We start from the raw sequence: 18,168 nt of genomic DNA, 5'->3' as shown, positions 1-18,168 counted from the left end.
TTTCCTTTGGGATGATGATGTTTTGGACCGTGAATTATCAAAGAGTGAGTCAGATAACAATGAAAGTGCCTCTTCTGTCATATGGTAAGAAACTTTGCATACAAAGATATACGGTTGCAATGTTTTGTTTATTATTCTTTAGTTGTAATTTATCTATTAATCAGATTATTTGTAGAGAAATCTACCTATGTGGCCATGTAAACCCTTAAATAGGTTACTGTTAAGGATTTTGTAGTCTGCATGTGTCCCCTGCACTCTGTCAGCTGCGCATGTATTTGCTTCACACACACTTTCATTAGCCACGGGAAGAAGCGTATACAAAATACACTATAAATGCTTTATTCCTTCTCCTGTCTGAAAAAAAAAATTTTCTCAATATTTCATAAATAGCTAAATGTGTTGATGGGCAGAATGTACAGTGCTAAAGTCAGCAATACAATCTCAAGGGCTATACAGTGATGTGTTAAAAGTAACTTGCATTATGTATTCCAATTACTTATTTAGGCATCAAGTAACCTAATTTTATACTTATTTTACTGAAGTAAAAATACATGTTCTATTATTTTCCTTTGCAGGGCTCAATCACACAGCCAAGCAGAAAAGAGTAAGCTGAATTAATCTGGGAACAAAAACCTAAGTAAAGCATTAAACTGTCTAAACATATTTATAAAACACAACAACATTTTCACAGGTGTCGTGCTCATTTCTAAATTATGGCGGCCAATGAGGACATTTAACTTTTTTTTCTGCAGATTAATGATATTGTAGCACTTTGCCAATGGAGAACTCCAGATTACTTAAACATGTAATTGCAGATAATGAGAAATCATGTTCCTCTCTTAATCAGGTTATTCACTTTTAACATGATTGTGTGTGCATGTAAATTCACCGATATTGTGAACAGTGTCTCTCCAAGGCTTTTCATATCTTTACTTTGACTTTGCTTGTCTTTGACAGCCCTTTATATCTGGGTGTAACGGGGTAGTCACCTTGGCTCAGGTGTGAGAAGCTAATTCGTAAATTCCATCACATCATACGTATTTATGAAATTATGAAGACTATTCAAATTAGGTTTAGAAAATGGGCACTGTGCGGACATTTTTTTGTAGTTTTTTTTTAAATTCGTCTAAGATAAATTGCTTAAATATTTATATTTAAAAAGCCAAGACAAATAGATTTATCAAACAAAAAGATTTAATCAAAATGTAAAATGGGTGTTCTTCTCAAGTTATCCTTGAATGTTCAGAACTACTGATTATTGTTTTTGTTTATTCAGGAGCATGTTAATAAATTCTTATCAGTCTGAAGACCTTACATTTTATATATTATTGAAACTGAGTTTGTGAAGAATATGAAAACATAGAACAATTGGGAATCAGTGCTTGTAAGTCTGATTAAATATTAGATTGTGTCTCAAATTCCTGAATAGCTCACTTTACCCCATAGGCCTCCAAGGTTTAATTAACTGTTTTGTTTCATTATTTATGTTAAACCACTCATATAAATAAAATGTCATCAGGCTGAAGAGCTGGATATCTTCATGTTTTGAAAATAGGCAATAAAAGGATTAGATAGACTGTCGCCCTCTGTGCTGTATTCTTTGACTTTCAATACACAGTCATAATAGACTTGTATATTCTAATACATAATTTGGAACCATTACACATCATGTAAATCTTTAAAAATACATATACAATACACACATGTACATATATTATGATCTGTGACTTGCAAGGTAATGAATTAAATAAAAGCTTTGTCTTTCTCTCCACTATACACTAACTTGCTCTCAGCTCTTAAAATAACGACAAGCAACACACGCAGCTTGCTAGCAGATGATCCAACTGCTTCTCCATGTGTGCGTTTAGCCACCCTAACCCCCATCCCCTGCAACACCATACCCCCCCCATCCCCCTCCACAACGTGAGAGGAAAAGACGCGAAGTGGCAAAAGGACAGCTGCTGTTCAGGCTTTGAAATGATCAGGCAGTGCGACAAGCAGAACAGGCAGCTCGCCAGAAGCAGAAAGACAGCAGATGATCCAAGGCATCTCCTTAGTGTGCGCTCAGTCGCACCCCCTTCACAATGCGAGCAGTGTTATATGTCCTGCGAGAAAGACATGTAACCACGTCCAGAGCCAGAAATTAAGAACAAGTATTGTTTTTACAAAAGTTTTAAAGTAAAAGTGAAAGTAATGCATATGTAACAATCTCTTTAAATTGTATACCCTGTAAACTAAACCCAGGGATGGGCGAGCAAAACGAGCAGGGGCGGAGCCCCTTAATCCTTATAAAATACAGTCAAACAGACAGAGAGAGAGAGAGAGAGAGAGAGAGAGAGAGAGAGAGACAGAAAGATACCAGTGTTTACCAACTGATAGACATTAATCAAGGAAGGCCTTATCCACAGTAGGAATTCACACAAAAGGGAGATCCAACATAAAAATGGTTGGGGGGAAAATGCTATTTAAGAATTATCTTTTGAGGTACAGCTATTCATGAAATTTCAAGTTTATGGGAGAAAAATAAGCCATTTCCTTTGCTAATATTTCATATTATTAATGTGAGAAAATATACTAGGTCTGTGGTATGTATGATGCTAATCTTTTAAGTTTTTTTGAAAACCAAGAGATAGAATATTACAGTTTTGTTCAAACTACCTGTAATATTAAATTAAGTCCACATAACCCAGTACAAGTAAGAGTTAATAAAAATGTATGGAAACTGCAACTTCAGAAACAGCTATGCAATTGTAATTTTCCTGCCATTCCATTCCAAAAGTGGGAACGCAAACAAATTTTAGGCTTCCATGCTCTCACTTGTAGCATCAACATTAAAGTTTACATCAGTATTAAAATGAATCCAAAGATTCACAACCAGTTTTCACCAATGTAATTACTTTTTCTGAACATGCCATTCTTTTTTCATACAGAATTGCCTTTACTCCTTTAGTACCAGCATCTCCTAATTTACCCTTGTTCTCCTAATTTACCCTTGTCCAATTAAAACAAAGGCAAAATGACCCAGATATGTAAAGTGAAGTATACTTACTGTATGTATGCAATTCACTACTCAACTCAAAACTCTGTTAAAATTGTTGCACCCTTCATATCAGTTTGGTTTGAAGGGGCCACCAACCAAAATGGCCATTAAAGAAACAGGAGTGGGAAAGAATGTACCTCTCTATTTACCATAAAACAGAAAGAAGTTTCTCTGATGGCAAATTGGGGGTGTGAAGTATTCAGGTACCGGAAAAGCACCAAAACCCCAAATTTTAAAATAGTACAGAAACAGCATTTCGGGATTTTCAGTACCGAAAATAAAATGTTAGCTTTTCTTTCAATCCCACTTCCCTCAAACCTTGCTATTACAGTTGTGAAAAAGGGTCCATTTTGCAGACTTCACAAAATGAAGCTACATGTCTTGACACAATCGGAACTTCACAGTTATCGATAGGGAAACAGTGAATAGTGCAGTGCACAAGCGAGCTGAGCAACTGTGAGGCACACCAAGAAAGCTGGAGTAGAACAGGGGGTTTTGGAGTTACCAGTTACTTGTTTTAGAACCATTTTTATACTGGTACTGAGAAGTGCCAAAGTGGATTTCGATATCAAAGTCAAAATTACAGTAACAATCCAACACTACAGAAGATCTGACTTCTGGCCTAAAACTTCATTCCATTCTGGTTCTATACATATCTTGGATCATCCACATAAAATCCAAAACCTTACTAATTCAACTGGCCACCTCTAACATTACAATAATGGCATTCAGCTACACAGAATTTAGTCCTAAAGCAACTACCCAAGTCAATCAAAAGATTTCCTTTCACTTCATTATCTGCAAGCTGCGTTACAATTCTGTTTATAAACTATATTTATCAGGCAGTCTTGTATACTTTCTTATGATACATTTCAAGCTTTTGTGATGCTGGCTATTGTATGCTAAGCTGTGTTTTCATGTGATACCACTTACCGACAACTTCAAAACAAGTATTAATTGCAAAAAAACATAAGAGATTAAAAAAAAAAATTCACATATTTTACTTTGCTTGTTAAAAAAAATTAGAGTAAATAAACCAGACTGTATTTCTGTTATTCATGTATAATACATTGGCACTGGACAGGAAAGGTCCATGTAAATTAAAAAGGTAAAGTCTGTTTGTCAAGTTACTGCATTATCAGTAATGATGAGTTAACCCCAAATAGTTTCCTTTGTCATGAGTTTGGCAAAATCACGGAAATGTTCAGTAACTTTGCTGAACTCCACAAAATGCACTGACGTTAATGGGGTAGGAGGGACTGACCCAGTCTTGAGTGGATTATTGTGATCTTTAAAGTGTCTCTGTGGGCTAGGGAAGCATCTGCCAACTATGCTTGAACAATTACTTTGGTCACAAATGTGATTTGAGCTGTGAAGCAGCAGTGATAACCACTGCCCAACTGTACCTTAAACAACAAAAGGAGAAGACAAAACAAATACCACAAACAAATGCAACAAGTGGCCACAAACTAGCAATAAGTAAATAAAACAGTGATTAGCGTTCCAATCTTGGGGCACACATTGGCCATGCCACTTGGCAGCAGCAAGCAGCGTAGGACTGGCTCATTCTATTGTTTGAAGCAGTGCCTCCAAGTTTACTAGGGAATTTTGTTTCCTGTGTATCTGTGGAAATACTTCACACTTTTTTCTCCCATCAAGAAAAAGAGATATGCCTAGTAAATAGTAATACATTTTTCGTTATCATTATTTCACATGCCCTCTTCTGTTTTCTGACAAGGGGAAGACTCATTTAAGGCTTGTTTTGAGATCTTAGCTGGACACACAGCTAACTATGCATGAAAATTAGCCATGTAATTCTTAGCTGCCAGATCATAAGGATCAGTGTTATATATCCAGTAGTCATTACAGTCAGCTAATGTTCCCCTCAAATAAAATTACTGCAATTTTTTTTTTTTTTTTTAAGGCATGCAAAATCGAAATACAACTCAAGTATCGATCGGGTCATGACAACGATATTACAGCAGACTTGCATGCAAGTTTTGCAAATGGCTATAACACCTACGTGATAGCATGCTGGTCTTACAGAGCATCAAGAGGCACTGAGAAAAATCATCGCCTAAGCCAACAGCAGAGTGAATTACCTTAAAAAATATTAAACCAAAAGGTATATTTTGCTGATCAACTATAATCATTAAGAATGCAATCTCACTATAACCATGAACAAATTAACCACTCCCAATGTTGCCAGACCCTTAAGAACTTAAAGTTCAAAGCTGGAAGTGGAGATTTTTTACTGGTATTGTACAGATTGGCATCCTTCAGACTGTATATTGGTAAAATATGACTAAATGTAGCAATCCACACTTCTCTGCTCAATAATTTATTGACAAATAATCGGGCTTACTCTAATTCTACAATGCCATTAACTTTAGAATTCACATTCTAATTAAAGACGCCATATAAATGTATCAGGCATAAGTGCAAACGGGCTTTAAGCAGAATTGATCCAGATGTTAAGTTTGGAAAAAACAGCAGATGTAAATAATGCATAAAGTAGTAAACAAGGTAAGCGAAGTTACTGGAAACTGATTGGCTGTTCACTCTTTTCTACTGAAATTGTTTTCCACAAAAGTAATTCTATGCGCTCTGGAGATAGCAAGATTTGAATGCAGACGTTGTAGACAAATAAATTTGATGACACATGCACGCAATACACTTCCAAAAGTTGAGAAAGGCTTAAAGCTTTCCCAGAAGGCCCAAGGCTACTACACTACCCCTGCCCCCATCCCTGTCCTCGAGTACGAAGCTGCAGCGCTGCTTGCGAAGCGATTTTTGCCTGCTGTCTAAAACGCTATTACCCCCGCCCCCCACGGGTTTCAGTGAGTGATTTATCACTGGTCGCCCTGAAAATACACCGATCTGATCTAGTCCACATTCTGCGTTACCAGTACAGCCCCACAACAGCGTACAAATACACCACGTACTTGCTGTGATGTTTTTAAGAACCCCTCCTCTCTCTTAACCTGAAGTTACACGATAATGCCAATACAAGATTCCCATTACAGATCAGAGAAGTACGAAATAATTTGAAAAGCGCAATCATATATTTTTTTTTCTCGATCTGTTCTAAATGGGATTTTAGTAGCTCGGAACGATTTACTCAAATTATAAAACCTGGCAAAGCAATCATCTACTCCGCCTAATTAACGTAAGCAACAGAAAGTTACGCTCGGGACTGGAGCACACATACTTGCACTCTAATTACTGTACAAGCACGCTAATTAAGCAGCTAGTTCGATGTCAGGCGTCAGTGCTGTAGTTACCCATCAGAACAGTACGACATCTTTAATGTCTGAGCAAAAGTGTACTTAAGCGTTAAATATTTAATACTTCCACTTTATTGATAACCTGAAAAGAGTATTGCCTACCTCGACCGTGTAGCCATGGTCTAGATTAAAACGCCGATTTTAAATCGCTTGCCATGAGCTTCAACGTTACAGCTCCCGTACTAGGGGTCCATGTCTTAGTTGTCACATCACTTCCAGTCGTTTTTCGTTGAATTATCCGAGCACCATCTTCTACACGTCTGCGCCTAATTTTACTTCCAGCGGCAGCTCCCAGTTACACTTCTAATCTTGCCAAACGGCGAGAAACTCTCAAATTCTCAGGAGCATCCGGGCACTCAAGCCCCCCCCCTCAACTGCGGTTTTCCGATTTGGATGGACAGGGGACGCAAAGAAATATATTCCTCATTTATCACAAGGAAAGAATGTCAAAATAATAGCGTCATACTATTTGCTAAGTAACGTTGTAATTTTTCTGACGCAATCCAATGGCAGTGTCATTTGATTGTTAAACGAACATGGATAATGACAGTCCCTCCTCTGAACACCCCCCCTGCAGCTAACGCAGTGGTATAATCTGCCAGACTCCTATTACAGGCAGTACCGTTCAGAGTAACCTGCGCTCGATGGGGTTTCAGGAAGCCTCTAGTAGGTTTGGACGTGTTGGGTGTATGGAAGAGGTGGGAATGCTCAATAAGGCGTTTTCAGCAGCAGGGAAACGCTGCCAAATATCTACGTACGGGACGGGAGCACTACAGGGTGTTTGCACTCCCACGCCACGCCCCTCACTTCAAGCTCCTTAACCGCACACTTAAGCAACAAGTTTCAAAGTGTCCTAGCGATTGAGGGCGTTTAAGTACAGTCTGCACTCCGCTTCGTTCACATTTTATTGCACACAGTCGACTAATCTCTAATCTAGACAAGGGCGCCAGACGTAGGTTTAGCAAACAGAGCAGTCGTCTGTCCTTTGCGATCGCAAGGTTGCGCTCAATATTTGTTTAATTATGCATTGATTTTTTAAAATCGATTCATCACGAGCTTTTCAGTAGGGAATTACGCAGTGCAAGGACTTGGCATAGCGAAAATAATTGCCTGTGCATGTAAAATGTAAAACCTGTTGCATGACTGCAGTGATGTTTTTCGCACGAAGGTGCTATATTGCATTTCTAAAATGCAATAATGAAGGTTCTGCACAGGACATCAGTTGCAGTTAAACGGGTCAGGTGAAAATGATCGTTACAATTAAGAATTAATGTGCGTGCAACCATTTTCTCACCCGCGTATTCAGTACGAGTTATCGAGGACGCCGCTCATACTCTTGACACTCATGATTGTCCTAATCCAGCCACTTGGCCTATACATGATTTTTTTCTTTTTCCTTCGGGCATGATGTGATACCTGAAGAAGAGGCCCGAGTTTCCTCTAAAGCTTGCCTATTGTAGTCTTTTCAGTTAGCCAATGAAATGTGTCATTTTGCTTGACTTCTAATTCCTTTCAAGCAGTAAGTGGACCCACAGATTCACTAAATGTCTCAAGTTCTTAATCACTTTTAGGCCTAACACTACTTGTGTGATATAAAATTTTATTAAACCCATCAAAAAGATGTTTCCAATTTGTATGTTTAATTGGTAGCTTTGAGCACAGACTGTTCTTGATTGGTCTGTGGCATTTGCAACAAACAGTAGGACTATTTTTTGTCTGTGGGCTGGTAAGTTTGTCTTACTGTCCCTGTATGGTGACAGGTGATACTGGGATGTAGAAAGTTTTTGTCTGAAACCTTTCTACCTGTACTACCATTGAAAAATAAAATGAACCAAGTTGGATTTTCCTGAAGCAGTAGAATTAGTGTGGAAAATGTTAAATAAAATATTAAGATACAGGTTAAATTAATATCAGAATTTTCAGTGAAATGAAAAAAGAGACTTGTTGGTATCCTTCATCTGAATTTTGAAACCACTGACCTATATATCCTACATTTTTAATACTCTGAAAATAAGTGGTACTTACAGTTAAGCCATCTTTTCTGGTGTCGCAGGAGAAGATCATATATATAACTCCAAATTATAACTTAAAGATTGTTAAAAACAGAAAATTTCTATTAGTTATTACTTAACTAAGTCAGTAATTGCCTCAAGTAGAAGACCACAAGATGTCTAATTACTATCATTTTAACTATTTAAAGTACCTCAAAAGGAATTAATTAAATGTGGAGCTAAAATAATGTATAGAGTGCAAACTATGTTCTTAAAATAGTATGAGATTTTTTGTCTATCTACAGGTAAATGATTTTGATAATATGTTACCTAAAAAGCCATATGGTGACCTGTTATATATTTTAAAACATTTGAAAATAGGGATTGTCAGGGACCAAGTTTGGTGAGTATGGCTTAAGTATATATTGACCTGCAGACATGATTGAAGAGTCTTAAGCTATAGTTTTATAATGTTGATTCACATGGGACATCTACTGCTAGTACATTGAATAATTCTGATATTAGAAATATTATGCACCTGAATAAAGGTTGTAAAGCCAAAAAATTGTGTTGCTTACTTTTGTTTCTTTTTATTGTAGAATTAACCTTTAACTGTTTACATAAGTAATATAGATGTGTTTGTGTTCTGTATATCCATGTAGGTGAACTAGCCTCATGTCACTGTTTGTAACACTGTAATTTCATTTAATTCCATGAAATAGTAAAAAAAGAGACTACTCCAATATTTTTGATCAATAATTAAAGGGGGCCAGACAATAGTTGTAATAGAGTTTATCTATATAGCTTACTAAAATAACAGTCATCACTAGATGTGTTACAAATAAAGATAAATAAAACAATAAATAGAAACAATAATACAATTTAAAAATGTAGGTAACAAAATTCAACAGAATTAAATATTTATTAACTGCTATAGATTATCACATTGTAACAGAGAAGCCCTTAAATTCTTTTGAAAATAGTCTATTGCAGAGCTTTGGACATACTGTGGGAGCTTATTCTACAGGCGAGGCCTAATAGAACAAAAGGCTCAGTCACCTATTGTGCACAGTCTCTTCCATGGAATAGCCAGAAGGTTAGAGGACGCAGAGCACAAAGAACTAATAAATTTATATGTGGTAAGTAGACAGGAGCAATACCAGCAATACATTTGTAAACTAAGAGTAGGTTCTTAATATGGATCCTCTCATTAACAGGTGATCAGTGTAAGGATGGTAAAGCTGGTATTATATAAATAAATTTGAGTTTTTGTTAAAACATATGCAACATTGTTTTTGATATACTGTAACCTTTGAAAGGAGAATGTCATGTAATTACTTTTTGGTGGTTAGACCCAGAGTTAGGGCCCCTACATTTACTGTAGTCTTACTCATTTGGCAATACCAGTAGCTGGAATGATGCATCACTTTACTATTTTTTAAGGGTATTGCAACTGCCTCACAGTAAGGAGAGCATGGGTTTTGTCCCAGGTCCTCCCTGCGTGGAGATGTTTTGCAGCAACATGCACAGTTGGCTGAAATGGCTCAAGCGCATCCCTCTCTAGTTATTTGCCCAAGTGACCTGCTCTGTAACTGGGGCCTAATTGACTGCTTTCAACTGCAAAAAAGCACATATTTTTTGTTGTAAGAACCAGGGAAAAAACAGTGGTAAACTGTATGCCTTGCTAAAGCTAGGTAGGCTACTATACACTATCCAAAATGAAAATAAAGTGTTGTCTGTGATATTACAATTAATTCCACAAAAAGTATGATAAATATTAGTGTACTAGTTGTGATGGTGGTTTATATGACATTGTCATGTAAAACATAGCTGCAATAACTGTGTACAAGTTGCATATATCCACTTTTCTAGTCAGCTCACTATGTTTATCAGATGCTCCCCACATTTAAATGATATTAGATTTATGTACATAATTTTCTCCCTATCAACCCAAGCCAATTGCAACCCAAGCAAAGCATTAAAAAACCACAGGCATCTGTGAGAATGCATCTCTGTGTCTGCACACTTTGACAGGAAAAGACGGGAGCTAATTTTGGGTATGGATTTCAGATTTGGCAGAACTAATTATGCTCAGTGACATCAGGTCTACTAACAGAGCTGAAAGTATTTTACTCTACGTACATATGCCAAAGAATTTTGCCTAAGCAATTTTGAGTATGTTCAAAGAGTTTGATGCTAATTTAGTGTTTCTGACACTACTTCAATTATTGAAAAAATCTGTACAACATTGCTTGTATTAATAGATCTTCACAGTAAAAAGTCTTTGCAAGATCAGTTAATTTAAGTCCAAATTCAGAAACCCATGTGGACATGAATGGCTCTATGATATTTTGATTCTATTCATATAGAAACATATCACTGTTAACAAAGTTATGTTAAAACCTGAGCTCTAAAATGAAGATTTGTTCTATAAAACCTAAAAACTGACAAAACCTGTGTTATTTATGGTTTTTTTTTTGTTACTGAGAGATCTTAATACATATATTTTCTAGTATAAACATGTCACCCACAGTAAGTACTTTATGGAGGATAAAAATGTTTGATTTGCTGCACTGTGATGTGAACTTTTAATTGTTAAGTTGGAAAGAAACTGCATTTAGTATATGATGTAACTAGATCAAAATTCTTTTATTTGCTCTTTGCAATGTTAAGATTTGTTATATTAGGAGAGTAAAGTCAGCAATCATGGCCAAACATATTTTGCTTAGGTTGAGACTATTATAATACCCCCAATTCCCTGTTCAGTTAAAACACAGAAATAAAAGTTGGCAATATTTTGTGTTCAAGATTACAGTTTTTTTCAATCGCTAACAAGTGCTTACCCATACTTCAGATACTTTTTCTAAACTCTTAACACAGACTCACACCTACAAAACACAATTGGCCAAATGGATAATTTTCTTCTCAAAAATACATTTTGTTAAATATATACTAACTCTTCATTTCAAAATAGAACACATCTTTCTCTGCACACACTAACTTTACAAAAACACTATTAATCTGACTCAAAATGAAATTATTCTGTCAAAGAATAACACTTGTTTTCACTTCACAAGGTACATGCAGTCAATCAAAGTACACCAGGTTTCAAAATACTGGCTATTATTGACATTACAAAAACTGCATAGACTTTTATGTTTCAGTTTTACAGGTATTTGCATGCAAAACATGCAATCCACCATTTTGACACCAGAAATGTCTTGGTTGGTAACTGTATGTCCACATGTACAGTAATGTTCACATTCAAAAGCATTCCAGTAAAAAGCAAACAAGTTTTTTTTTCTTTACTGTTTACTACAGGAGGTACAGTGGAAACACGGTATGATAGAACAGAAAAGGTTTTACAGTATTGCTTACAGTGAACAAAATATCCATGAAACACACAAGAGCATTCTGAACAAAAAAACAACAGCAAAAAGCCAAGATAAAAAGGGGGGGAGGGGGGCTAAAAAGGCAAAAAATTGGCATCTAATCTCTGCGATCTTCAGGGTTAGGCCACATGCTTTCATCAACATCACATCTGATGTTATCCAAGTCGATGCACCTGGGATAAAACCGCCTGGTATGTCGGATCCACCCTTGGCAATCATCAACTGTGATGTCCCTGGAGCCAGCATCCATGGCTTCAAGGAGGGACATCTGGTCATGTGGCTGATGGTCATAAACCTTCCACCTCCATGCAGAAAAGAACTCCTCTATGGGGTTGAGGAAAGGTGAATAGGGTGGAAGGAAGAGACTTACCAGTCTTGGGTGGACTTCAAACCATGTTGTTATTGCTTGCGAGTGATGGAAAGCCACATTGTCCCAGGTAATTACAAAGGTCCTCATGTTTTCACCCTCCTGACCCTGCTCTGGAACCAGGCTGGTGGAGATCATTGAGAAAAGCAAGCGCTCTGTATTATAGGGTCCAACCTGACATCTGTGAAGGAGTAATCCTGCATTTGCAATTGCTGCGCACATGGTAATGTTTGCCCCTCTCTGTCCTGGCACATCAACTGTGGCCCTTTTTCCAATTACATTTCGTCCACGTCGACGCCTTTTGGCCAGATTGAATCCTGCCTCATCGATGTATATGAATTCATGAGGGGCCTGGTTGGCCTCCAATTCCATAACTCTCTGAAACAAAGTTCATGTAAGTCATGTTATTACTGTATACCATACTGTACTGTAACCTAGTATTGTGTAGGTTACCTACTTGCAAAGTGCAAAGCTTATAGAACTGGACATTGAATTGAATATACACTATACCTGGACATATTGTCGTCATAGCTCCTTGACCCTCTCACTGTTCCTCTCAAAGGGAACAGTGTAGAGCTGCTTCATCCGCACTCTGTGTTTGGACAATGTCCGCGTAATGGTTGTGAGGCTGATTCTATCGATATTGTCAAATATCTCATGGTCCGCCACAATTCTAGTTTGAATTTCACGCAGTTTTATTGCATTATTTGCAGCAACCATTTCTACAATGGCAAGCTCTTGATCATTACTGAGGAGCTTTCCTCTTCCCCCAGAGGGTGGAAGACGTTGCATTCTTTAGAAAAACAAAAAATTCAACATATGCATTACTGTATGACCATATTGACATGTCAAGTGAGAATAGAGACAATCCATGTAAAATGCAATACTTACCTGTTGGTTTGTTGAAAGATGCGTATAATGGAGGCAACCGTTGACCGCCTCAAATTGGGCTGCACTCTTTCACCAGCCTCTCTTAGTGAAAAACCATGGTTGATTACATGGTCAATGATAGTGGCACAAATTTCATCACTGACTACTGTTCTTGCAGCCCTTGGAATGCCACCACCACGCATTCTTACACCTCTACCTTGCCCTCTCCTTGGGCCTGCTCTTCTCCCTGGGCCCCTTGCTCTTACTCTTCCTCGACCAGACATTACAGTGTTTGTCTTTTTTTTGTTTCCAAAAACATCACTCCTCAAAGTCTTGCCTTATCAACCCCACTGAGTCTAAGCCAGAATGGAATAAGCTGTGGTTGGCCCAATTTACCCAACATAAATCAGCGGTGTGTCAATTATTCAATTGTTTGTTTATTATCAGCTGAGATATATTTTTGATATTGATATTGTTTTTGAACTGATATCATTGCAGAAGCAGAGGTTTTTATACTGTATCTAAGGTTTGGAATATTGTTTTTGCTATTGTGGGATGTTGTGTGTTAACATTCGTAAATACTACAAAAACAGTCCATAATTTTGTTGGGAGGTATAGCTTGTCTGTTAAGAAAATGTAAGCATTGTTGAAATGTGTTCACTGACTGCATATTGGGTGAAAACGACATGAAATGTGTGAATGGTATGGCCACAAAAGACCGATGCTGTGCTAATTGTGTTTAGAGTTTTGAAAATGTGACAACTGTTTGGACAAACGCTTGTTAGCGACTGAAAAAAACTGTAAAGTGACAAATCCTGTCCTTCAAGTGTCTCAATCAAAAAGGTTGTGAATGTAACTGTATTTTTCTATGAAGTTTTCAGGTATTTAGTTACAGATGTTAGACTTTTATGTTTGTTCTTTATTTATATTACAGTCGTGGTTGACCACTTAAATCTTCCTACTCCTAACAACTAAGGAACATTCATGTTAAGTAGAATGCCTAGTGGGGATGAGTGCTTTTTGACCGTGGAACTCCTGCAGATGTTGTTTTTTTGTTTTTTTTCTCCAGCTTATCTGGAGATTTTTATTTTTTCTGTCCTACTGGCCATCTGACCTGATCATCACAGTCAGTTTACATATTTTAGACTATAATACTATATACAGTATAAGGACTCTACTTTTCTGCTAATTATATATCTATGTTATTTAAGCCCAAATTCATATTTTGTTATTCATTATTATTATTAACTAAATAAATTAGTTTTTCTTTTCTTGTACTTATTTCTTAGACATTTTTAAAGAGCTTTGAGATATATCTAGTGTATAAAAATGTGATATTGAATTAAATGTTGTACTAACTTAGATAAACCTAAAAATGTAATCATAAAAGATGAAAAAAATCTTGAAAAGCATTACCTAATGTATAATTTTTTACCATACTCTTATTTAACTATGAATGCATAGAGCTCAAGAATTCAAGGTATTAAAGTCTTAGCAATCTAGGAACAGTGGCAACATTTGAAATTTTACATTTTAAAGAACAAGGGGGCTCTGCCCCCTGCTTGCTTCACCCGCCAACCCCCATGTTTGATTAATCGGATATACAATTTTAAAAGCTTTTTTTTTCTTTGGAATTGTTTCAATTTCATTATTTGCACTTTTACTTTAATGCTTCAGTAAAAACAATATTTGGAATTACCTTTTTTTCAAGATGGCATTAAATTTTGATTCCATTTTCGGAGATACATTCTGACAACGCAACGTATAACTGCCCGTGAGTGAATATCGTTTCTTTTTCTCTAATAAAAAATCCGACGTTTTCAAATGTTTGTCCCTGTGATTTGTTAATTGTCATAGTAAAAGCTAATCTCATGGAAAACTGTAAACATTTTGATATGAATGGCATATCAAGATCTCCTTTGGTGTCTAATAGTATTCGCGGAATATATAATACATTACCTTTCTTGTCGCCTGTTAAAATTTCCATCGCTCCTCCATGATCATAAATATACACCTGACCGAATTGTGTTTTCTTCAAAATTAAAACTTGTTGTTGCTTTAATTTTTGTGAGACCACAGATTCTAATAGCGTATGGTCCATTATTGTGTAAATCTACGTTTGAGTATTGAATGACGCAATGACACAAAGACGAAAAGATTGTTGTAGACGCGGATATTTTACCTGTAGTGTTTGTGGATTCTGCAGTGGGCTGGTGCCCTGCCTGGGGTTTGTTGCTGACTTGCGCCCTGTGCTGGCTGGGATTGGCTCCAGCAGACCCCCGTGACCCTGTTTTTGGATATAGCGGGTTGGGAAATGACTGACTGACTGTTTGCTTCTCTTTCCCCAAACATCAAATCTTTTAATTCTCTTGGATACGCCTCCTCATTGTGTAGAAACACTACTTTTCCCCAATGGCAACACGAGTTAGATGATCTACAAGTCTCTGACTTAAACTTCAAAGCCTTACATTATTTCCATACTTCTAACATATCACCTATGTCCATATATTTGATCTCTATTAGCCTTTCCGTTATTTTGCCGAGTAATAATTTCTCTTTGTTAGTGCTAATGTGATCTTTAATATTTTTTTTTGATACTTTCGAATTTTTCTGCTTTTATATTCTGTAACTTGCTCTGCAAGTATTTCGCGCCTACATTTTTTTTTGTGCATTTTGAATTCCACGGTTTTCATTATTTCTAACCAGCTCTGCATGTGTTTCGCCCCTCATTTTTTAACATCTTTGACATTTTACTTTATTTTCTACTCTTTGTCTTTTATTTCTGACCTCGCTTTGTTCTGCTGTTTTTTCAATTACACCTGGCCCGTGATGATTATTTTCCCTTTTTTCAAGTGCTATCATATTCTTTAGCTTTCTCTGTATGTGTATTGTGCCATCTTTTTTTTTTTGAGCCTTTCGAATACCACTGCTTTCATAATCTCTTATGTGCATTTTTTTTCTCTCCAACACTTTTGGGTCTCTTTTCTCCGCACTGCTCTTTCTTCTTTGCTTAGTTGTTGACGTTTCATCTTGAACGTATTGTCCTTATACGCTTTATATGAGCTGAGAGCACATGATCTGTGTCTGCTAAAAGCCTTTACACGACTGAGAGTTTTGATGAATGTGGTCTTATTTGAAAATGGTTGTAAGTAGTGCGTAACTTGCAAGAATTTCTTGTTCCACGTCCCCACGGGACGGTCCTGGGACAATCTCTTGGCACCAAGTCTCATGTTGAAGGTCCCCGCGAGAAGCTCCGTGGCCAATCTCTTTCATCTCGGGGGTCTTTTAAGTGTCTTCTGAGAAATTCACGTATCATCTCCCTGGTCTCCCTTCTAAGATTTTTTTTTATAATAGAGAGATAATATGTTAGTTAAGGTTGTTTTAATAATAAAAAATGTGTCACAAAACATGTTATCACAGCCAAGTTGTCTAAAAGTAGAAGTCTAGCACAAGCTGAATACTGAAACATGTATATTATTAACCTTATTCATTATGTGAAATCTATGACATTTAAACTTTTTTTTACTGTACTACACTACACTATCAGATACTCTGGTAAAGATTTCAGTTTTGTCTATTGTGATACCTTGATTTTTTCTTCTTTACAATAATCCATCATCACAACTATGCACATTTTGTTTAATTGCAACCAGACCTACAATGGTGGATTATCATAACTAAAATCAGCTTTAAACGATTTATGGAAAGATTGACAAAATTAAGAAAGTTAGCTGTTTGTCTTCTAAATACTGTTTCTGTTATTTTCACTTTTTCTTAATGACCAATAAAATGTTATTTTAACTGTTTTTTAACTGTTTATAACCTAAACATTGTTATACTTTCTTTCAGGCAAAGGGGGGCAATATCCATGGTATATGATCAAAGAAGCAAATGAGTTCCCCTAATAATGTAAAAAGGTTGGAACTTCTCATAAGAAAGAAAGATGAACTCTCTGTTAAACTACTTTTTAAAAATATTGAATGCTTTCAGTCCTGAATCCATTAAATCTAGTTTGGGAAAGTTAACTAAAATAAATAAAAAGATGAAACACACTTTGACAGCCATGCACTTGAACATACAGATGAGTTTTGTTGAATGTATGGGTGGTGTCAGGAAGAATTCTGTCAAGTAAGGTAATCAGTTAAATTCCTGAATAGTTCCATCGGCTTGCTGGTGATAATTAGTTCATCTACTATATTGATTTTCTGTTTCTTTCAGAAAAATAGGTAGAATTAAATTAATGCTATTATCAAACAGACAGAAAACAGTTGTCTGAAAATCTGAGTGAATTAATCTAAGGCACAAAGCCGGCCTCTAAATCACAGACTGAAGCAACAGTTTTTGGGCACAGCATCAGATAGGGTCATCATGTGTTATTTGTCCAAAGTAAAGGCTACAGTCGTTGCAAACTAGGTCTTCACAAATTTTTCAGTACTTGGAAACCCACTTAAAAACTTGATTGTAGATATTACAAGGTTGTCCGTTTTTCAACAGAAGTATACCTTGTGAAGACACTTAGGGAATGTCTTGGAGATTCTCTTAAAAAAGGTCCACTGTTGCAAGGCATAAAGTGGAGAGCACTGTCTCCCAAGCTAGCCGCTTGAAAACATAACTTCCTTAAATCAGTGGGGTTTTTTTTTGGTAATAAAACTTTACAAGATCTTATTGAACTTATTTAATAATCCAATTCATCATGAATTAAAATTGAAAAGTCTGCATCAGAAACAGATTTTAGAATAAACATGACAATAGATCAGATTAAATTATACTTATATACTTATATTGTATGCTATATTACTACTGCTAGAAGAAAAGAAAGTTTACTCCTTTCCAGGTTAAGAAGTTGAAGCTGAATCAGGTAGGGGAAGAAAGAATCTACAGTTGGAAATGGAATTCTCAGCCCTGCTGAAATAAAGCAGATTTTATAGAAAACAGAGAAGACAGAGAAGCACATAAGAGTTGTACAGGATATGTACAAGGAAGTGTGACAGTGGTTAGGTCTGAGATAGGAGTGACGGATGCATTCAAGGTGGAGGTGGGATTACATCAGGGGTCGTCTCTGACCCTGTTCTTATTTGCAGTGGTGATGGACAGGTTGACAGATGAGATTAGACAGGAGTCCCCGTGGACTATGATGTTTGCTGATGACATGTGATGTGTAGCAATAGTAGGCAGCAGGTAGAGGAAACCCTGGAGAGGTGGAGATATGCTCTGGATTGGA

General features: G+C 36.6%; 1 protein-coding gene across 3 annotated transcripts in view; it reads right to left on the bottom strand.

The window, feature by feature from the left end:
• LOC120527421 (AF4/FMR2 family member 1-like) overlaps positions 1-6,664 on the bottom strand; it is a 206,910-nt gene extending 200,246 nt beyond the window's left edge. For all 3 annotated transcript variants that reach the window (XM_039750819.1, XM_039750820.1, XM_039750821.1), the window contains exon 1: positions 6,430-6,664. In XM_039750819.1, the coding sequence (XP_039606753.1) occupies positions 6,430-6,446 (17 nt within the window). In that variant the 5' untranslated portion in view covers positions 6,447-6,664. The remainder of the gene's footprint in view (positions 1-6,429) is intronic.
• Between the last annotated feature and the right edge of the window lie 11,504 nt (positions 6,665-18,168).

The sequence above is a fragment of the Polypterus senegalus genome, chromosome 4 (assembly GCF_016835505.1).
Source record: "Polypterus senegalus isolate Bchr_013 chromosome 4, ASM1683550v1, whole genome shotgun sequence".
Taxonomy (NCBI): domain Eukaryota; kingdom Metazoa; phylum Chordata; class Cladistia; order Polypteriformes; family Polypteridae; genus Polypterus; species Polypterus senegalus.
The sequence above is the reverse complement of the archived record's forward strand: the minus strand, read 5'-3'. Positions and strand labels throughout refer to the sequence as shown.